The 22,756-nt window shown below is 41.8% G+C and overlaps 2 protein-coding genes across 4 annotated transcripts; one reads left to right on the top strand and one right to left on the bottom strand.

Annotated features, from left to right (window-relative positions):
- The first annotated feature begins 304 nt into the window (after positions 1-304).
- LOC102314424 (serine/threonine-protein kinase tousled-like 1-B) lies at positions 305-13,173 on the top strand. Of its 3 annotated transcripts, none has more exons than XM_042228900.1 (22): positions 305-727; positions 2,474-2,595; positions 3,229-3,297; positions 3,463-3,501; positions 3,619-3,694; positions 3,786-3,829; positions 3,916-3,999; positions 4,241-4,321; positions 4,442-4,534; positions 4,934-5,044; positions 5,629-5,765; positions 5,972-6,163; positions 6,347-6,413; positions 6,570-6,667; positions 7,033-7,114; positions 7,215-7,306; positions 7,402-7,491; positions 8,291-8,460; positions 8,590-8,725; positions 9,946-10,057; positions 10,151-10,258; positions 11,488-13,173. In XM_042228900.1, the coding sequence occupies exons 1-22, from the start codon at positions 601-603 to the stop codon at positions 11,635-11,637; spliced, it is 2,280 nt and encodes a 759-aa protein (XP_042084834.1). In that variant the 5' UTR covers positions 305-600; the 3' UTR covers positions 11,638-13,173. The 3 variants fall into 3 exon arrangements, with proteins under 3 accessions (XP_042084834.1, XP_042084833.1, XP_042084835.1); XM_042228899.1 differs by having other exon boundaries at positions 306-727; positions 3,910-3,999; XM_042228901.1 differs by lacking the exon at positions 3,463-3,501 and having other exon boundaries at positions 306-727; positions 3,910-3,999.
- A 3,476-nt stretch (positions 13,174-16,649) lies between these two features.
- On the bottom strand, positions 16,650-21,656 carry LOC102307075 (Golgi reassembly-stacking protein 2). Its single transcript, XM_005943197.3, has 10 exons — positions 21,460-21,656; positions 20,654-20,734; positions 20,342-20,545; positions 20,179-20,265; positions 19,956-20,086; positions 19,516-19,648; positions 19,124-19,250; positions 18,905-19,012; positions 18,413-18,535; positions 16,650-18,012 (listed from the first exon to the last, which is right to left on the bottom strand). The coding sequence occupies exons 1-10, from the start codon at positions 21,520-21,522 to the stop codon at positions 17,738-17,740; spliced, it is 1,332 nt and encodes a 443-aa protein (XP_005943259.1). The 5' UTR covers positions 21,523-21,656; the 3' UTR covers positions 16,650-17,737.
- Positions 21,657-22,756: the final 1,100 nt, after the last annotated feature.

Below are 22,756 nucleotides of genomic sequence, written 5' to 3'. Positions count from 1 at the left end.
CAGTAGTGCGCATATCTACGAACATAAAGTCAGTTTGTATGACTATGTGTGTGTACATAAAGGCTACTGCGCGTTTATCTTTCCCTTCCTTCTATCTAAGCAGACACGAACTTTCGGCCATTTTTTTTGGGTGCTTGTTGTTTTCACCAAAACAAGGAGCTGTTCTCAGGTCGACGCTGAGCAGCGCCTTCTGGTGAACCTCGGGCTACTTTGGAGGAGGGTAAAATGATCCCAGATCAGTGTCTGTTTCGGTGTCACGCCATCCCCCCACCGCGCAGCTAGGCGCGCGCGAGCCTCGCGATAGCCTCGCCTACCAGAATCAAAGCTCCGCTCGCGAACTGGATGCTGACAGGCGCGCGTGCGGTCATCATGCAAAGGTTACGTTGGATCGGTTTCAACGAGTCTCGAAAGAAGCCGCTCCTCCGCAGGACCCGCACGGAGCACAAAATGCGAGACGTCTAGCGACTCCGACAGCCACGGAGTTACTCACGTTTACCGGCCCGTTTGGCGACGGCAGGTGTCAAGAACCATGAACGCGAGTTCGGGATTTCCGCGAACGGCAGTGTGTACGCTGGCTCCTCACGGCGGTAAAGTGGCTTCATGAGTGTCCAAAGTAACAGTGGAAGTGGTGGTGGAAGTTTGGAGGCGACGCCATCTTGGTCGCAGCTCTCCTCGTCCCCAACGATTTCTCAACCACAAATAACGGCGACCGCAAAGAGCAAGGAAGGTACACCAGCTCACCCAAGTGCACGACCCGCTCGCATTCTCCCCAAAGTGCGTTCTTTCCCCCCCGAGAAGTGGATTATTTTGGCCGTGTCGAGCTAGCGTTTGTTCAAGTAAAAAAAAATGGATGTCAAGTTCAGTGATGCCGTGAATTGGAAGCCAAATGTCAGCTGTCAGTTCAGTTGATGGCCAGTCTAAGTAGCAACGGGCTATCGTGTTTGCACAAAGGCAGTGCTAGCTTGTTGTTTCGTTTTGTTTCGCTGTCATGTTTCGTGATCTCTTGTCACTCGATCGCCGTCGATCCGAAAACAGTGTTTTTGTAGCAGTTTGTAACATCCTGTCAACAGCTTCTAGTGGAATATTAAACAACGCAGCTATGCATGCATCCATTAATGCGCTGTAATGCATGACCCCGCTACTTTGAACTGCCAAACAGGCCGTGGGTTGCACTTTTTTAACCAGTTTGGGCGCATTTGTTGTTCCACGTCTTTTACTATGTTGTTGACGTGATGTTATTTACTTGTGACTCGAAGTTGCTGGATGTAATGTGACAAAACTGGGCAAATATCAGCAGTCGTTTAGACTCTTCCAGCTAAGGCCATTCGTTATAGGGCAGAGGAAAATTACTGAGACAGCGACGATATTACGAAGTTAGTCCGAATATGCGTATCAAAATATGCGTAATAGGTACCATACCGATATAGGATACGTGCTCAAGACTATTTTTTTTATTAAAATATTTTTTTTACGCAAGACCCATAACAATAATGTCCAAATAGACAAAATAATTCTCCCAACACGAAGGTCTAGCTTTATAGATCACTTAACCCAAATGTTGTCTGTCCTAAAATAACCCTACATACTATTGATATTTTGTTGTGCTCCCAGTTTGACTGCACAAAGGTTTCATAATGTCCATTATGCCTTTTAAGGCTTGCCCCTGTGCCAGAAGCTGTGTAAAGATGACAGCCAGGAAATGTCCAATAAGGAAACAAACACTTGCAGCATACAGCAGGGAGTATGTAGACCTGCCTTCCTCTCACTTGGGAAACTGGTTGTTCTAGGCCCAGTCTGACTGAGCGTGTGTGAGATATATGTGTGTGTGTATATATATATATATATATATATATATACTCAACAGGGTGAGGAGAACTGATGCACACGTGTAGCATTTCAATTAGACACACTGCTGCCGTCTGCTTCTTTTTTGAGTGATGTAGCAACTTGTTATTTTTCCTCCATCTGCAAATGTTCAGAAGTACTGAAATCCTGAAATGTTAAACTGCTTGAGGACAGTGCAGTGAGGATGTGTGACAGGCTAACTTTTAAAGAAACAATACTGTAGATGGGCCAGCTGACAATTTTTGTGTTGGCAGACTCAAGCCAGCGCGGTCTGTTCTCGTCCCATTTCTCTAGGTGTAAAATGACCTCCATGCTTTCTGTTTGTACTTACAGTGTCACTCAGCTGCTGTAATTTCCAGCATATATATTGCAAACACGTCTTTTGAAGGGCTGCCTCCTTCCCAGTCGAATGAAATGCATTTTTCTATTTTTATTCTCCTTCTAATTTTTCCTCATCCCATCCCTGATACTGTCGGCTTATGTATTTTCCTGCGCTCGTTTTTATTCCTTTTGGGTATTTTTATTCTTTTTTTTTTCACAGCAGTGTGTTCTGCTCTAATTCTGTATAGCATGATTATGGGTGATAATATAAGCGTCTCACTGTATTGTGCTTTTGTCGTCATTCCAGGCCCAATGGAGGAGCTGCACAGCCTGGACCCCAGGAGACAGGAGCTGCTGGAGGCCAGGTTTACAGGAGCTGTCAGCGGCAACACGGGAGGCAGCACTGGGAGCATGAGCGGCGGTGCTAAGGTAACACAGTACAGAAGAAGAGATAAATAAATAAAGCCTCCATTTTCATATGTCTCGCTCAAAAACAGTTAGCTAGTGCACAAAAATTTCTTCAGAAAATTTCCCTTTGTGTGTCTTTGTTTCTTGACTCGTTACAGAGCTGTAAATGCCTTTGTTTTTCCCTACTGTAGGAGCTACATGAGAAATTAGCTTGAGTGTGTAAGGGGAAAAAAACTGCCAATCCAATCTAGTTGACAATTGGTACTTGCTAGCTGTAGAAAATATGCTTTACGGAAGTTAAAGCAGCAATGGCTAACTCCCACCATGATCAGAAGTTGCCAAAAAGCGCTACGTCACAATCCCAGAAGTAAAAATCAAACACGTGTTCCTGCTAGTGGAAAAGCAGGCGAAAAAGTTCCTGTTTTCCTAAAAAGGAGGTCATAGTTCCTGGAAATGTTCATGATTTGGAAGAGATCCAAGTGACACACCTTAGGACTGCAGAGACTAGATTCCTGTCAGATGAGCCAGCCGCGTCGCCTGCCTTCAGCTTTTGTTTTACTGCTGTTTACCTTTAGTGATCATTATAGAACTTGAATAGCTGACTTGTGCTGACTGTTCTCTTGTTCTCTGTGTTTGAATTCTTGCTCTGAATAGGGTCTGGCTAATGAATCCTCTAATCACAGCTATGGAAGTCTGGGATCATCTAGTGACAAAGAGTCAGAGGTGAAACTCACATACAGTCAGAGCATATTACACCACTTAATAAAGAGATGCACAGTAATATGTGCTTATAAGCATAGCCATATTGTCAGTGTTTTCCTTGCACTGCCCACTCTTTCTTTTCTGCCTCTCCTGCTACCTCCACCTCTCCCTCTTTTCTCTTTCTAGAACTCTGATTTGAAAAGAGGGAGCTCTCCTGCCTACTCAGTATGTACTCTTCCTTCCTGCTGCTCTTTCCTGCTGAACACCACCACAAGATCCTGCCTTGTTAGATAAAACACAGGGGATTCATGCTTTTCTTTTTTGTTTCATATCTATTTACAGACTCCGGAGAAGAAGCACTCTGAGTCGTCCAGAGGGAGAAAAAGGAAAGCTGATACCTATTCAGAGAGTAGTCAAGGTATGGTGGATGTCTGCGTTAAAGCAGCATGATTCGGGGGGGTTATTGAAGGCTGACATTGAATTTGAACTGTTTTGTTCTGTTTTTGCAGGAAAGACCTCGACACGTGGGCCCAAGATCAGTGACTATTTTGATGTGAGTATTACAAAAACTGCTCTTTCTTCTTATCATTTCGAACCTCTTTCTTAAGTCTTAAGTTTATCCTCTGTTCAAAGTTCCAGGGTGGAAATGGTTCCAGTCCAGTCAGAGGTCTCCCATCAGTTCGCCGCTCTCCGCAGAACTCACACTCTGCCCCAGGCTCCATCGTGAGTATTTGAGGGATGAACTGGGGCTTCACCAAAGTCGAGTGTCAGCCAAATAAGGATTATTTAGCACTGTGAATTCTCCAAAGCTACTCTAGTACACTTTAAGAAAAATTGCTGCAAATAAGCATGTGTCCTCTAAAAGTCTTGCTCAGGGATCAGACTTACTCGATCGATTATTGGCATTGTGTACAAGTAAACGTCTGTAAATTTAAGATTTATAACAAAACTTTTTTGTGCGTAGATCCGACAGAATAGCTCCTCACCTACTAGTCTGTGCTTTGGAGAGCACAATCTCAAAGCTTCCTCAAGCAAATGTGTCCAGGTAAGAATTACACACTGACATGATGAGGCTTTTTTCCTTCTTCTTCTTCTGCTTCTTTTTGAATTTTTATTCAGGCAGTCGTCGTCTCTTACTGGTGCCTGTTTATTTGGCTTTTTTTAGACTGAACTGACGGGCCTAAAACTTGCTGCCCTGGAGAGCAACAAAAGTTTGGACCTGGAAAAGAAAGAAGGGCGAATAGATGACCTGCTCAGGGTGAGTTAGATCTCCGTGTTGATCAGCAGTTGATGAAGGATGGATGGCTGTTCAGATCGCATGGGGCTGTAGTCTCCATATCAGTCAGTTGGCCAATATGCTTTAATCTTCAGGGTTACTTTCAAAGGAGAGGAAGTGCCTTTAGTGCCTGGCTCTGACTTGTAAAACATTTATGTTGACTGAGTGTTTACATGATGATGGATCCAAACTAAACTTGTTGGTCTGGCTGGCTAGCATCATTTTAAATAATCTAGACCATATGTCAAGGTTTTTGTTGCCATGTCCAGTTGATTGATTGGCAAGTAGGCATGATTGTAGTGGATTTTCAAAATCACACTAGGTTTATATTACACGTAAACAGTCTTTCATTGTGTTCCTCTTGGTTTTGTTTTTTAACAGGCTAACTGTGACCTGCGACGGCAGATTGATGAACAGCAAAAACTCCTGGAGAAATACAAGGAGAGACTCAACAAGTGCATCACCATGAGCAAGAAGCTGCTCATAGAAAAGGTGTGTTTTCATACACATGCATACATTTGGCTAAAAAACAACATGCTACATTTAAAGCTGATCGTTTCTCTTTAACATGTGAAAGAGTAGATGATGCAGGAGTGTGTTACCATGTATTAGCTAATGTTTACTGAGTAAACGTGAAGCTTATTGTTTGCAAAGGTGACGACATTAAAGAAAAATACATTTCTTAGTCCAGTGTTCTCTGGTGTTTTAGCTTTGCTGTGGTTGTACAGCTGCTGAGAGAAAGAAAAGCATGTTTCGGTTGGTAGGTTTTTGAACATCTTCACCAGCCACTTGTTCTCATTCGGATTCCACTGAGATAAATGTAGTATCACAGTGGTGGAAGGACTTGGTGTTTAAACAACCTCTCTTAGTTCAGAGTTGTGTTGTTTCATAATATTTAAACGTTGCTTTTAGTCTGCATGGTAATTGATCAGGGTTCATCACTGGAATATTTTGCTAGAGTCCTTAGCTTGAATTGAAAACAGTATCAAGCCTCAGCTAAGATACTTCAACAACAGAGCCATTGTTCTAACTGTGTGCCTGCCTGTTTTTGTTCTGTTTTTTGTTTTTGCCCACAGAGCACTCAGGAGAAGCAGTCATGTCGCGAGAAGAGCATGCAGGATCGCCTCCGTCTCGGCCACTTCACCACCGTCAGACACGGAGCATCCTACACGGAGCAGTGGACTGACGGATACGCATTCCAGAACCTGATCAAGTGATGTGTTGTTTTTTGTTTTGTTTTTAAATCAAACACAGTCAACTATTATTTATAGTTGACTGTGTTTGGATTTTTCCACAAGTGATTTTTCTGTGCAAGCTTCACTTCACAGCCAAGAATATAAACAGCGATGAGTTGTCTATATCCAGCCTTAGTGTTTGCCGTATGATCCATTTCTTGCTTGTGCCTTTCTTTCTACACAGGCAGCAGGAGGGCATCAACCAGCAGAGAGAGGACATAGAGCGCCAAAGGAAGCTGCTGGCAAAGAGGAAGCCTCCAAACCCTGCAGCTCCCTCCCTCTCTGTGGCCTCCGCATCTGAGCCCAAGCAGCGCAAAACGAAGGTGGTTAACGGCAACGATTCTGACCCCTTCCTGAAACCCTCCTTGCCCCAGCTGTGAGTACAATGAAATAAGTATATGCTGTCTGTGAGAATGATACTAAACTTCTCTTCATTGTTTTCTATGGGTAGTTTTAACTTTCACTTTTGAATATTTATTTTTTTAAAGTTACTGAAAGCCGTGGTTAGCAGTGGTGTCATTTGGAATTAGGAAAATTCGATTTCTCTGTGTTTTGGCAGACTGACCCTCGCTGAGTACCACGAGCAGGAGGAAATCTTTAAGCTCCGCCTTGGACATCTGAAGAAGGTGAGTGTTTTAAAAAAAAAAAGGAAAAAAAGCATCAGCTAATAAACCAACTGTTTGTGAAAACATTGTTAAAATTCTGCTGAAAGCAGAATTTGACCATAACTATGAGTGAAACGCTTTTAAACTGTAAAATGTTTGAATTTCATGGTTGTCCAGGAGGAGGCAGAGATCCAAGCAGAGCTGGAGCGGTTGGAGAGGGTGAGGAACCTTCATATCAGAGAGCTGAAGAGGATAAACAACGAGGATAGCTCAGCGTAAGTGTACTCGGCAACCCCGCTGAAGGATCTTGTTTACTGACAGTTAAGACGTGACTGTGGATGAGCGTTAGTATTATTTTCCACAGTGGTTATTTAGTAGAGCCGATGAATGAAAACAAAATTAATGTGTAATAAAATCATCAAGTGGTCACATAATGAATATAAATCACAAAGAAGTTGGTGATTGCCTTGAGCAGCTGTGTGCTCATTAGGTTAATTCCTCATTCATTGGCACCGAAACTTGCTGTATCACAAGGCAGATGATATAATAGAAACTTCACACATCCTGATTGTATGAACGGTTAGTATTTTTTTTATGCTGTGTTAATTTTTTTTGCTCACTAAGCATCTTTCTCACTCAGATTTAAAGACCATCCCACCCTGAATGAGAGGTACCTTCTGTTGCACCTGCTGGGCAGGGGCGGCTTCAGTGAAGTCTATAAGGTATTGTCTTTGTGGAAGGACTGCGCTTTTCCTGTTTTCTCTTTGGGCATATGTATGTTTACAGACAAAATGTCTGAGTGTGCTTTCCTTTCACGTGCAGGCCTTTGACCTGTTTGAGCAGCGCTATGCTGCTGTTAAAATCCACCAGCTCAACAAGAACTGGAGAGAGGAGAAAAAGGAGAACTACCACAAGTAGGTCTCATCCACAGACACAAAATAATTGAGGTCCACAAAGACAACATGTTTCCCTATTTACACATGCTGTTTTGACACATTTTCCCTTCTAGGCATGCATGCAGGGAGTACCGGATACACAAGCAGCTGGACCATCCCAGAATAGTCAAACTGTATGACTATTTTTCCCTGGATACTGACACGTGAGTGACCTGTGACATCTGCCAGCTGCTGCCCTGCTGGGTTCACATATCCTCAGGATGCGCCTCTCTTAGCACTGTGTTAAAAACCTTTTTTTCTAATGGCTGTAAACCAGCATGGTGCACACTAGTTATTGTTGAAGCTTCTCAAAGACCAAACCCAGTAAATATTCAAATAATGCATGAATTGTTTGTGTTGTGCCTCGAGGCTCCAGTTCAGGGTGGTATCAGATTAGAAAATCACAGTGGAATGTATGATTCAGTGTTAACGTGCTCTGACAATGGATGTTATTTTTTGAAGGTTTAACTTCTGTCTGTGGGTGTTAACTCAGCACATGAGCTGTAGTCACCCAGACTCGGAGGGTGCTTAAAGGAAGTGGCAGCCAGTCTCACATACCTAAATGAGGGCATTATGTTTGTCCAGAAAGACAGTTTAAATATTTCTGAGGTTACTCTTGCTCATATTGTACCGACTTCGCAAAGTGTTCCTTGGATAACTAAGCAGCTCGCTTACATGGCTGGAAACTGAGATCGGTCTCATTAAATAGCACAAAGTCCTGACCCTGACCTCTGACCTACATATGGGGGAAGGAAATGTCTCTTCTTAGCCTCTAGGCTTTCCATCTCCTGAGAGAAAGGTATACTGGTTAATCAGTGTATCTAGCTACTTAAGGATCACTAAACTGATGACAAGCTGAAGTTGCAAAGACTGTTCTCGTCTTGTTTGTTCATCGTTTTTTTTTTTTTTGTTTTTTTTGTTTGTTTTCCTCGGTATGTAACCATGTGCATGTGTCTTTGTTAGGTTCTGCACGGTGTTGGAGTTCTGTGAAGGAAATGACCTGGACTTCTACCTGAAACAAAACAAGCTAATGTCAGAGAAAGAGGCACGCTCCATTGTCATGCAAATTGTCAGCGCGTTGCGCTACCTCAATGAAATCAAACCCCCCATCATCCACTACGACCTGAAACCTGGTTAGTCTCCTGTTTGACATGAAATCAAAGTCAATTGTTGTTCCTCTAACGATTTTTAGTGTTTCATTGTTAAAGCAGGATATCTGATTGTTAAAAACTTACTGAATCTCCTGCGTTTGTGGCAATTAGGTAACATCTTGCTGGTGGATGGTACAGCATGTGGAGAAATCAAAATCACAGACTTTGGCCTGTCCAAGATAATGGACGATGACAATTATGGTGTAGACGGCATGGATCTCACATCACAGGGAGCGGGCACCTACTGGTAACACATATACACACACACACACACTCTGCCACACAACACCACATCACAGGGAGCGGGCACCTACTGGTAACACATATACACACACACACACACACACACACTAATACTCTTCCCAGACTGACAGACAGGTTAAACCCATGATTGCAGATTACCTGAAAGAGACAGCGCACTAAATCTGTGGGCGTATGTCGTGTATAAATTGTGTCTCTGCGCTACTAATAAGCTGTACGGTGAATTGTGACTGAAATATGGTAGGTATAGAGTCAAGTATGGATCTGCACAGATTACAGTCCTGAACTTACCCACATGAGAAGAACAATAACAAAGATGTCACATGCAGCATGCTATTGCATAGAAGGAAACAGTGGAGGGCTAAAAGTGCCGAAATAATTATTCACAGATGTATTTATTTATGTAAATTTGTCAGAAATGAATTTCAATTGAAAGTAAGGAAATAAATAGATCATAAATAAATTTATCAATAATTATTGAAAGTATTTGTTTATTATCTAAAAACATTGAAGTATTTCACTGTAATTATTTGATGGTTCGTGTGCTGCAGTGCAGCATGAAATCGTTTAAACTGTCGCTACAGCTCGTCAACGTCTGATTGGTTACCTTGCATATGTCTCAAATAATGGACTGATGGGAGTGGTGATGTGGACCATCAGGTATCCCAGAATGCATTGCGAAAGCCAGCTATTAACTGACCGAGTGATCAGAATGCATCGTACCCACTAAGAAAAGCCTGCTCCATGCACACAATTTTCAAAACCCCTGTTGACCCTCACCACTCAGTGAATGGTTATATAATTATCCTATGTTCTAACTGACTAGTGATGTCTTATTGATTTTACTGTTTTGTCTTCCTGAGCAAATTGGTTTGGTCGAGATTAATGAGACAAATTGAAAATTCATTTTAGCGCTTTTAGTCCTCTGTAAGTCAGAGTGTATAGTTTTATTTATAAATAAATTTGCAGCACAAAAAAAATGCACAAAGCCCCAAATTTTGGCTTCTTGTCGAACAGCTGGTGCTCTGTATGCAAGTGTGTAGTTGTGGTATGTCTGAGTGTGTAGATTGTGCCAGGAGAAATCACACCTCTACCGACCTGCCCGCGTATGGAAGCAGCTCAATTCAGTTTTTTAAAGATAATGTCATGTATTTCTGATCTGATGTCCTTTTTTTTTTTAATCTGTTTGCTTAATCTTGTATTTAGGTACCTTCCTCCAGAGTGCTTTGTGGTGGGGAAGGAACCACCTAAGATCTCCAACAAGGTGGATGTCTGGTCTGTGGGAGTGATCTTCTTCCAGTGCCTCTATGGACGCAAGGTGCCGCATCGTAACACCATGCACCACAACATCCAATGTCAGATGAAGTGACATGAACATTTTGAATTTGAATCTTGTGTTTTGTTTTTACAGCCGTTTGGTCACAATCAGTCACAGCAGGACATCCTCCAGGAAAACACCATCCTCAAAGCCACAGAGGTCCAGTTCCCAGCGAAACCACAGGCCAGCACAGAGGCAAAGGTAACGCACACACAGACACGGTTACACACACACGAGGGCATTTACGTCACCTTTATTGATACAGCTGCTATAAAATGGATGCTGCTTGCGCTTAGTTTTACTCCTGTTGCTCGATATCTCAAATTTGTGAACATTATGTTCATAGTGATGCAATATTTCAACATTAATGCAATAAAGCTGAAACTCGGGACTGAAAAGTAGCCTGTAAATGGCATCTCCTAATGACCTTTAACCGCATAGCATCTTAATGGTGAGTTAATAGAGGGCGCTGTGGATAAAATCTTCTATATTTTACACCCAACTAAAAGGAATATCCATAGATTTAATAACCATGCTGGGACGTCTGTTTTGGGCCCAGGTAATTCAATACCTGACAAATGGATCTGCTGTTTGACAGTAATGCAAAATCCTGTAAAACCCAAAGTGACATGAAACAGTCCATCAGTAAATAATCACATCTGGCGAAATTTAGAGATATTAAATCGAGGCAAACCTTGTGTACTTGAAGAGATAAACTTTTATATTATTTTAACACAAATGTAATGACCTATTTGTCTGTGGTGTGAAAGAAATCAGAAAAGTTCACTGGTTTTAGTTTCTCACATTTCAAGATGATTTTTTCTTTTTTTAAGCGTAAGCAGGGTGAGACTTGTGTTGCAGTTTTGGCTACAGCTGCACACTAATGTGTTAATAATTAACAGAGATTTAGTTTGGCAGTCCAGCGACACGTTGACACATGTTCGTTCATCTGAGTCAGCTGCAACCAGTAGTTTCCTATTCCTCGACTTTAGTTGGGTGGGACAGCCAGACACACATGATTCATTTTAGTATTTCTTTAGCTAGCTGCTAGCTACGCCCCTTCCTTTATCATGTCTTGTTTCCTACCCTGATATCATTCAGCTGTTTCTCCAGAGAGGATCTCGTCCTACACTAGACTCCGACTACACATTTCAGAGCTGAAGTAGCTGACAGTAGTCTGTGTTCTGGCCTGAAAATTTGCTGCAAGCTGGAGTGACACTCAAATGAGAGCCCATAGCTGGTGGAGAAATGTTAAAAGCAGAATAAGAATACCCAGCCACCCGCAGTTCACCTGTGAGAGACTTACTGGAGAAGCAGCTGATAATATTGCCTTTCCATAAATAGGATCTAAATTAGTGGCAAACAGTAACAAAAGGTAGAGTAGCATATGTCTCCTATCATTTTAATTTGTGCTCTTTTGTGCTCTGCAGGCGTTTATCCGCCGCTGTCTGGCCTATCGCAAGGAGGATAGGTACGACGTTCACCAGCTGTGCTCGGACACCTACCTCCTCCCTCACATGAGACGCTCAAACTCCTCCGGCTCTCTGCAGCCCTCCGCCTCATCTCTTCCCACCTACTGACTAACATTCTGATGGGACCGTCTGGCCAGTCTTGAGGCAGGAATGTTCATCGATTAGTAGATGTGGATCTTTGTTTTTTCTTTTTCTCCACCTGAGCTGTTGCTAAAACGGATACATTAGCAACAGAACAGGAGAAAAGATGGAAAAATGAGAGGAAGTAAAGGCTGATCATGCTCTTGAACTCAATTACGTGAGAGAGGAGACGGAGTATAAAGCGAAGGAATAGATGGGGAGAAGAGCGGAAAGCAGACGACGACGATGAATCTAGAGGATTTGTTTAAGGAATTAACTCCTTAAAAGACATTAAATGACCTGCTCCCTTCTCGTAGCTCTATATACATCTACATGTAGACACGCACATAATAAAACACCTCATGAGGTGGCTAAAACTCACGTCAACATAACGCTGCAGTTACAGTCTCGATGCTAATGAGGGCGCTGACCAGCAGGGGTCAGAAGATGGGGGTTAACGGACACGCAGAGGAGGCACGGGTGTTTGAGGCGACCTGCAATTCATTTTAATGAGACGCCCGAATGACTTTACCTGTAGCCTCCTATCTGCACCCCACAGGGATTAACTTAAAAAGTGATCTGAGACGAGGACTCTGAAGTGACCACGTAACCTTTATCAGACTTGATGTTTAAAAACAAAAAAAAGGAAAAAAATTACATATTTCTGGATTCAGTTTGCGTTTCCAATCCAGATTACCTTCATCTGGTCTCCTAGCTGGCTTTTAGCACTGCAATGTGGGCTTTATTCCCGCTTCATCAAATTTCACTTCCATTTACTTTTTTTTTTTTTTTATCCTCCTTTTTGTTGCTTTACAACATAATTGAGGTCTACAGGAAGTGGATCTGTGAATCTGTCTTAATCGTTTTTTGTTCAGGTAAAAAATCCGTCATGTTGTACCCCCCCGCCCACCCGCCAGCTCTCCTGAAGAAGAGGGGGCGGGGGGCTGGATCAGCTGATGCTGTCATCAGGACGCAGAATTGGTTGTAGATTTCACGTGCAGGAGACGTCAATCATTAGCAGATCAATAATATTGAGGCTTTTCCTTGCTACCACTTAGCTCCATTTAATTTGTATCTCCTCCTGAAAGCTGTTCTCAGTTTGCTGCTATAAGTGTCGCTTTTAGTTTGTAACACGTCTGTGAATGATTTTCACCTCGCATATGTGCATACTTGAACTGTGTTAAGAGGATTTTTTGTTTGTTCTTATAAAATAAGACGCCCGCTGTGCTGTTCAAGGGAATGCAACACATTCTTCTGCCACCAACATTCAGCCTCTGTGTTTTTGTTTTTTTTGTTTTTTTTTGGTCTATTTCCCACCCACAAAACTTTTTTTGATTATTTTGATGTAAAAGTCCGACAGACCTATAGAGCAAAGGCCCAGTGCGCTGTGTAGTGAGAAATGTTCATGCCAGCAGAAGTGTGCACGCTCCAGGTTGGCTGCGGTTGCAGCAAGATTTACTGCGGCTAGAGTTTGAGTGGATATATCCAAATGTTGTCATTGTCTAAATAAAACACTTACCTGTATGGTTTTGTGCCTTTTAAGCCCTCACAAATGTAGGCAACGTGGATCCCGGATTGGTAAGAATTTTATGTGCCGCAAGTGATAAGGGGATTGATAAAAATAATGCTTTAATTTAAACATTTATCCTGAATTGATTGTTGAAATGTTAGCTGTCATATGGGTAAAAAAAACAAACAGAGAAACTCAACATCAATTCAGAAACATTACAAGAGCATTAAAGTGCAGGAGAGGAGCTCCCATGGCTTGTGTGAAAGTGAAAGCAAGTGAGGAAGTGGAATAACAAGTTTCAAGTTTAATAAAAGAAACAAACACACCGCCCTCTGTTTTCATCTGCTGAACAGAACGGTGTGAAATATCAGGTACACACAGCAAAACATGTTTTAATAGAAATACATCCATTAGTAAAGTAAAAGCCATATCATGTTTGGAATCTGATGCTAGGCTTCGTCGTTAAAAGATTGCCTGACAAGAACTAGTTCCTGCTGTGCGACCCATATTTCCTGTGGAGGGTTATGTAACTTTGGTGGAAGTGCAACAAGATGGAGACTGGAGGAAGGCGATAACACCCATGTGGTAATTGCCAAAGAAAGTGCGATATTTATATTTATGTAAGCATAGCTATAGATAGATAGATATAAAAACTTGGTAGTCACTTCATTAGTTACACTAATGGAGACAGTTTTTCCTTAAGAACTTCCCTAAGTCTTTGTGGCATGGATTTGACAAGGTGCTGGAAACATTCCTCAGAGATTCTGGTCCACATTAACATGATGACATCACAGCTGCAGCAGATTTATTGGCTGAAATCCAAGATGACGATGTCCTGTTCCACCACATCCCAAACAGATTGAGATCTGCTGACAGCGAGCTTGTCATGTTCAAGAAACCAGTTTGAGATGATTGAGTTTCGCGACGTGTGTTATACAGGCACGATGGACACACTGGTAATAAAAGGGATGGACATGGTCAGTAACGATATACAGGCAAGCTGGGGTGTTTAAACAATGCTCAGTCGATACTGAGTCCGAACTGCTGGTACAAGGCAGGATGGACCCATGCGTTCATGTTTTTTATGCCAAATTGAGAGCCTATCATCCGAACGTCGCAACAGAAATCAAGGCTCTTCTGACTGGGCAGTGTGTTTGCAGTTTTCTGCTTCGCAGTTTTGGTAAGCCACGTGTGAAGTTTTAGTTTCCTGTTCTTAGCTGACAGGAGTGACACCTGGTGTGTTCTTCTTCTGCTGTAGCTCATCTGCCTCCGGGTTCTGTGTTTTGTGTGCTTAGAGACGCTTCTCTGCATACCTGTGGTTATCTGACTTCCTCATTGGCACAAAGCAGCCTGTCCATTATCCTCTGACCTCTGACAATTCAGTTTTGTTTCAAAATTTCAATCCTACAGTTCAATTGTAGGACAATACAAGATTTTGGAGTTATCAAATATGATTTCCCCCCCGATAAAATGCAGAAAACCGATAAAGAAGCAGGTGACATGGGGTACCCGACACAGTGGCCGGTGAGTGTATTTTAATGCTGTAGCAGGCTTGTGTTACAGTGTGCAATTACAATCTCACCTGAATGTGGTTAAAAGGTATGGAGGGAAGAAAGGATTGTAGTAATATGGATATTTTATTCATACAATTTATTTTGAAGGCCATCAGTTTGAATTTTACAAGGTTAATTAGAGAATGTCTTAGGTTAATCTTGGCGCCCAGCATCAGTGGGGGAGGTGCATAAAACTGAACATACAGAACTAAAAAGTGTGTGTATCCACAAAGACAGAAAATGCTGTCCTTCATCAGATTTATTAGCTCTGTTTGTGTATCGTTGCCTTTTATAAACCTCCAGCTCGGTAAGTTTCAAGCATGTGCAGGATCTCTTTTCCACTCTACAATTACTGTCACTTCTAACTACAGTCGCTTTTAAATGCCAAAAATAGGTTTTTAGTAATCACTACACATAAGAATAGGGTATGTGATTGCTTATATATATTAAAAATATAAGTATTTTAGGTATGACTATTATACCAGTATACATACATCTGCAGCGTCTATAACCACTGATGTCATTTCCCCCTAATTAAGGACCTGGAGGAAGTTCAATTCACTTTGTTTTTTTGCCATTATTTTCACACATTTGGAGTTTTTGTTCACTTTCAGGCTTTTATTAAAGCTTTTTTCTGTATTTCTCAAACACAAATTTCTCATTATCTATAGGAAATGTTGTAGCCTGAGCCTATTTATTCAGTCAGTCTCTCTTTTAGCAAAGCCTTTAATAATTATCCTCGGTTTACTTACAATTCCCCAAGCTCATGTGCTTCTTTTGCAAAACTAACCACATTCTTACTCACTGCAACACATTTTGTACTTGTGATGCACAACAGAAACCACAGGTGGCAGAATCAAAATATTTTTACAGTACGGATGTTTTCTTTTTTCTTCCTTTCACATGAATCAAGGTTGCTCACACTTGTGGCTCATGGTGTGATGGTATGAGCTGGATCAGAACAGACTCAAAGGCGAATTGAAGATCAACATCAAGAACTTAAGAGGAGGGATGTTTTATAGATGTTTTTAAAAAATTTGTTGTTTGTTGATGTATCCATTTTTTTCACAGATGTGTTTTCATTTAGAAGAATTTTCCATTTCCCCTCCCAATACCAAGTGTTTGCAAGTCTTATAAGACACATGCATTGCTCTAGTAAAGATGTTTTAAATTTAATTCTTATAATTACGTTGCACAAGACTGTAAAATGTGTAAACACATGAGATTGCAGTCTTATGAGACCAGCAATGCAATGCATATTCAACATGTGTATTATCAGAAGGAGAGGTGCTAGTTGAAGAATTTACAGGAAAATTCCAAACCAGTAGATGTTTGAAAAAGGTGGAAAAGGTTTTTAAAACTTCATTTTGATGCAATTAGCAAGTTTTGTGTGTCTGTGTGTGTTTTGTTTTTAAGCATTTTGATTGGGGATTTAATACTAGAGCCCAACTTATACAGTTTTAACACTGATACCAGTTGCACTGAACAAACTGTGCAACATCAACACCTTTCTTTTTATCTTTTCACTTTTAAATGCTTATAGACAACACCTGATCGATGATCAGGTGTTGTCTAAAAATTATGAAAAAGTGTATCAAATTTTGAAAGACATGTTTTCTGGTGACTGCAATCTTTAGCACCTCGTATATGTTTGCTTTACAACTGAATTGTTAGGCAGATGTAAATTTCTTTTGTTCCCCAAATATTTATTCTGTGGGTTTCTGAAATGCTGCTTAGATGCAGCATATTGAATCTTCTAGCTTCCCACACAAGCCCTGCTGCACCAGTTTTCCATAATACCTTGTTTGTTCTTGTATTTTCTTTTTGGCCATTTTCATCATGTTGTTTTTGTCTATCTGGGACATTGAAAGTGCAAAGTAGCTTTCACTAGTAGCAACAAACATTGCGCAACATAAATTGACACACAAAGGCAGCTGTTAAAATTAATTTGGCTTTATTGCGTGCCCTGTACATACTGCAGATATTCTCAGAAAGTTCTGTTACAGTGACACCTTGTGGCCATACTGCAGCTCTGCCACTCCACTCAGACCATGCCAGGAGATATGCTCTGCATTAAAAACCTCTCACAAGTTTAATGTATCCAGCAGCAAGTGCACACTCTACTCAGTAGCTCGTGTTTCTGTAAACCTCTGTATCCTCTGGCACGGCCTTCTGGCTCTCACTGTTCTCGGTGTTGTTGAGATGGTATGAAGTACAGATTTTGGATATACAAGGAGACACACAAGGGGAATAAATTTTAAAACACAAAGGTGGTGCAAAATAATGCAGATTCATTCATTGGGTGGAGACATACAGCAACAAAAAATGAATACATATGACTCAAATTAATCTACTGACTGGTGGTTCTATTAACTAATAAGAAAAAAAAGATACAGGAAATTGTTGGTTGATCACACTCAGGATTTGTTTACTTGTTTATTCAGCAGCACAAACATTTCTTTTCTTGGGTTTATGGTCTGATTTCTTCCAGTATGGTGAGTTCCATTCTGGACTGGACTAATTCATTTAACATCTTACTTCCAGCTGTAATCCCGGTTTTTATCTTTATTATGTTGGCAATTCAATAAACTGTGTTTATCATCCAGATCCATTAACATAAATTGTTATATAAAACTTAAACAGAGAAGTTTTCCATACAAGAAAGGCAAAACTCTCAGAGGTCTTTGCCTTGTCTAACTGCAGAAGTGAAAAGTAAACTACAAATGAATGAGTAGACTTCATCTTCCTCAAGCAGTAGCTTAGGCAAGCTGCAGTGCTAACAGTTCCTCTGTGTTATGGCCATCAGGGAATACAGACACAGCAGTCAGACCAGTCTACAGGCGCTTTCCGTTCTCTGCATCCACACAAGCTTCCTTGCCCGTGAGCATGCTGACCTCTGTGTCTGAACTGATGCGTCTGTTCACTCTTAGCCAAATAAATAGAAAACACGGAGAATGACAGATGGAAGGATAAGCCAAACCAGGTGTGTTTAAGTTTGACGGGAAGTGGAGTCATATTTCCCACGTTATGACGACGTTAGTGTTGTTTCCGTAGGTGCTGGAGATTCCGTGGTGCTCGTGGATCCTGCCTCTGTGGGGGCTGTGGCTTCGGTGGCTGGATTAATCATGTGTGCTGCTGTGACAGTAACTGAAGCTGGAGGGGCGGCAGTGGAAGTTGGCAACATGGGAGTCAAACCCTGAGAGAGGACAGGAGGCAGCTGGGAGGGCAGCATGGTGGGCAGAGGAGGCAACGTGGCCAGGTTTGAAAGGTTCAGGGGTGGGAGTGGAGCCAGAGATGGGACTGTTGAAGACAGATAAGAGAGGATAACTGAGGTGCCTCCTTCATGTTAGTTTTTTTTTTTTTGTTTAAACTCAAGTTAACTTTTCAAACACAGAGCATTTTCACTTCACCTTCTTTTTAGCTGCTCTGTAGAGATTTGGAGAAATAAAGGGTCACAACACACGCTGGCATGAACATGTTTTTACCGTCAAGATCTGACTACAAACCATCTCCTGATCACACTCAGCTGCCTAAATGCAACAGTGCGTTTTGCTCACTGAACAGACTTGAAGCAGTTTACCCACAAGACTTCTTCCCTGGTTTGGTAGTAATTAAATAATATTTCATTTTCAAAAACTAAACTGATCCTTTATTCCATAAGCTTAAAAGCAAAGACTGGAGTAAAGTCTTCATTACCCACCTGTCATCCCTGCTGGTGGCTGTAAGGTGCTGCCGCCTGCTAGTGACACACCACTGAGATCTAGGACTGGCAGGTTGGGAAGGTTAGGGAGCGCTGTTAAGCTACCTGGGAGGGGTATCAGACCTAGAAATGCAAACACATCCACACAACCACCATAATCATTCATGTTCTTAGACTTCCTCAGTCTTATGTACACTGCTCTTCAGAATGTGTGCAGCTTTAATGCAGTAAACCACTCTAAAAGGTAAAACTAGGCACAAATCACAACTAAAAAAAACAAAAGAAATAACAAAGCACCATTGCCACTGATGTGAGCAAAAACAGAAGGCTCAGGGGAGAAGAAAGGGCAGGGGGTAGTTGATGAGGTTTTGTAAAGGAAAGTCATTCTGAGTGTGGGAAACGTCAACATGAATATGTTCACTGAATGTGTGTAATGTGTACACAAAGACTTGTGTCTTTATTGAGGAAAGGTGTGAACCTTGCTGAAATCACCTGGTAGCGTGGTGGCTGGGTTCAAGCCGGCAGTGGCAGGATTCAGCGGAGGCAGAGGGGTGAGTGAGGGGTTAGTGGAGGTGGGCAGAAGAGGGACTGTAGGCAAACCTGAATTGGAAGAAGAGCGACATTAAACATTAGATGAGAATATTCCTGCCGTGTATCAAACTTAAAACTGGTGGATTTAACAAACGTCTGTGAGTGAAAGTGCAGACATACCTGTCTGCAGCTCGCTGGGCATGGTGGGCGGGGCTGAGGAGCTGATTGACAGGGCAGACAGTGACCCTTCAAGGCCAGAGGGAATTGCAGGTGCAGCAGGAGGAGGGGTGACTGCTGAAAGTTGCACCTGCAGAAGGTAGACATTTTCATTGAATCTATTGAAAAACATAACTGTTCTCTCCAACAGGCTGTGTGCATGCTAAATGAAAACAAACACTCAAACCCTTCCAATGCCGTACCTGCACATAGACCAAGTAATTTAAGCGAGTGATAGTGGGTATCGATTTATAGCACCACAAACTCTAAGACACAGGTACAAAAAGTTTCAACAGAGTCATACTTAAGCAGCTTTAAACTGCCCTGTTTTTTTAAATAAATGTGTACATTCTGACCTCAGTAAATCCGTCTTTCAGTGGACTGACAGGCTCACTGGAAGAAGTTCCAGGGAAACTGATCTTCTTCCCCTCCTCAAACGGCCGGGTGGGAATCCTGTGGAGGTATCCATAGCCGATCCCACAGCCAAGGCTAGAGAAGGGGAAAAGAACACTGTGAATATAAACAGGGTTCTCCAGTGAAAATCATTTGACATCCACCTGGTCTGAGACCTTTAATTTACCACCTTTATGCTCATGTTTTAAAAAGAGATTTAAATCGGCCTTTTTATTTATTCTCATTTTGGCTCATTTGTTCAAGAACATCATCATTAATAAAAATAGCTGACCTTACTTGGCTGATAATATTTATGCATTTCCATTTTTAATCATGTCAGATGCAAATAAATAGAACGCTTATTTTGAAAATACACAAATTCCAACAGGAGTCTGTGTATTACCTGCCCTCTCCTCCCCAGGCAGTGTTAGGTGTAATAACCACCTCTCTGCAGTTGTCAGTGTCTGTGTTGTACACATACAGTTTCAGGCCCTTCCCCTCGTGGCTCTCTATTAGAGAAAAGAGGTCCTCGGACTGCAGAAACAGGAGGACAAGAAGGTAAATCTTCAGGAACTAGTAACATTGAGTGACAGCAGCAAGAACCAAGATAAGTATGGGTAACCAACCTCATTCATAACAGTATCGGCTCCAATTATATAGTCAGTGTGTGGCCGCAAGCCAGCAAGGGCTGCTGGGGAATTAGGCTCCACTTCCTATTAGACATAGAAAAATTACTGCTGTATCACACAGACGGAGATGATGCAACACACAACCTTTGTGGCTACCTACCAGGACATGCCACACGTTCTCATTGGCTCCCTCAAAGCTGCAGAAGCGAATGGAGACACCGAGCAAGCCCTGACCCCCCCACAGGTTGCTGGGGGTCACCGTGGCCTCCCGCAGCTCCAGAGTCTTTGAGGAGTAAACTAGCATCTTCACTGGTTTCTCGACATGGGCTTTCAACAAGTCCTTTAACGTGTCGTTGTCCTTGTTCTGCAGAAAATAAAACAAGCATAAGTAGAGAAAGGGGCAACGGTGAACTGTAGCCTTCCATAAGGTTCTTATTTCATCCTGCCAGCTGCAAGTGCTGCATTTTCTCACCAGTCTGGTGTTGTTGATGGAGACGATGAAGTCAAAGAAAGGCTCCAGCCCTGCCCGGTGCCCAGGCGAGTTCTCTTGAACCTGTATGAAAATGAGGGATATCCTCAGCTGCTAGGCTGTGATGCTTTATTGAAATTCAAGTTTCCTCCAAATAAATCGCGCTGATCAACATGCAAACTAGTCATGACTCAACTGGCTTACAAATGAGCAACTTCTAGGATACAAAGACGTCAAATCAGCCTTTGATCTGAGTTACCCTGTATACAAATACCACTGTGTGAAAACCATAATCAGGATGGGGGTCAATACTACTCATCCTACACTCATGCTATCAAGTCTAGCCTCTGTGTTTGCTATTTTGATATCACTGTTACCACTACTGGACGACAAATACTAAATGCTCATTTTAGCTCACTAGTCGACTAATCAAAGGCTAAGCATATGTAAACAGGGTAAAAAGCCCTGTGCACAAGATAAGTGTCTGATAACGGGTCTATTACTAAAACTAGCTTGGCAGCTGTCATTCAAATTAGCGACGTAGCATCAACTAGCCCTACGGTTTCTTTGCTTTCAGCAAGCATATTTAACTAGCTGAGCAGCAGGCATACACAGACACCGTGATTAAAGATGCGTGTTGGGTTGACACAGCTTTAAACTACACATTTCCCAGACGTGGTGGTTTGCTGGACTGGAGGCCCCGGCAGTCATCCCCGGCCTCAAGTCAACACATACAACCGGGAATTCTTCGCCTCAGACCGGAGGCTAAGCTAAGAGCTAAGAGCAGGCTATAGAAGCTACAAACTCACCCGGAGGACGTGGTATCCTTCGGAGCCTCCTCCCGGTATCTCCACACTCTGCGAACCACCCATACTTTTGCTCTTTTAAGGCCTTTTTAGTTTGGTTTAAGGCCGCTTGTTACCCAGCGAGTTAAGAATCCTTAGTACTTCCACTCACCGGGTACACGTCGCCAAACGACAAGCGAACTGATGCGCATGCGTCATTACGTGGCAGGAAACAACGCCTTTTCAAAACTTTGAAATTCCTGTCGGTAATAGCTAATTAGTATTAACAAGCCTCTATAGTGACTGACAGCAGCACATAAAATCCTAAACGAATATTCGTTGACATTTAAAAGAAAGAAAAAACTGCAAAATGACTGTCACATATATCTTGCCTTTTTAATCTTACAATTTTATTTTATTTTATTTTATTTTAATCAAATTACATACATTTAGAGTTATTCAGCACTCTTAGTTGCCTTTGTATGAAGTTGTGTGACTAGGTTAAGAAACCGGTCCTCATTTAGAACTTCTTCCTATAATCTATCTCTGTTACAAGTCTCTTATCAAATGCAGGCAGCGTTCATGCTCTGCTAGTTCACTACACCTAACCTACAAAAATCATTAAAATGTACCTGTAAAAATCTTTGTGTGCACACTGGTTCAGTGAAAGCTGCGAAATTCATTATCTTAAAACCCCCCCACAAACAAACAGAAAACAGAAAAAAAAAGCAATCGACCAAGAAACTCACACCACTGATTCATTTAGAATTATTTAAAATAAGTTCATCTTATTTGTGTATAGCCTGCTCACACATAATAAATATTTAAATAAAATAGACTGAGTTTTGCTGTTTGTTCCTATATCTATCAAGGCATATTTTGTAATACTTTGTAAAGTTCTTAATTATAGTTCATATTAGCTCTGTCACTAATCTTCCATATCCCCAAGACACAGTTGCTGCTTCTTGAGAGCAAACTTGACTAGAATATCTTCAAACACAGATCCCACAGATGTAAACAATCCTCAGCTCTAATCATTCACATGTTCTTCACACGTCCATCATTCAGTCCACTCATGGTTCTGTACACCAGGGGTGTCAAACATAGCGCCCGGGGGGCCAGTCATCCAATCCAATGGATGTTACTGATTAAGACCTCCTCCACCGCCATTCATACTGCACCAAAGTAATTAATCAATAGGTGAATAAAGATGTTTAAAACACGTTTTTTGTGAATGAATGTGAATTACTCACCTGGGCAATGAGCTAACAGAATTTTTTCTGTAATTTTACTCATTTATTGATTTGTGCTGACAGATTTC

The sequence above is a fragment of the Haplochromis burtoni genome, unplaced genomic scaffold (assembly GCF_018398535.1).
Source record: "Haplochromis burtoni strain Fernald_Lab_line unplaced genomic scaffold, NCSU_Asbu1 Contig_362, whole genome shotgun sequence".
NCBI classification, from domain to species: Eukaryota; Metazoa; Chordata; class Actinopteri; order Cichliformes; family Cichlidae; genus Haplochromis; species Haplochromis burtoni.
The sequence above is the reverse complement of the archived record's forward strand: the minus strand, read 5'-3'. Positions and strand labels throughout refer to the sequence as shown.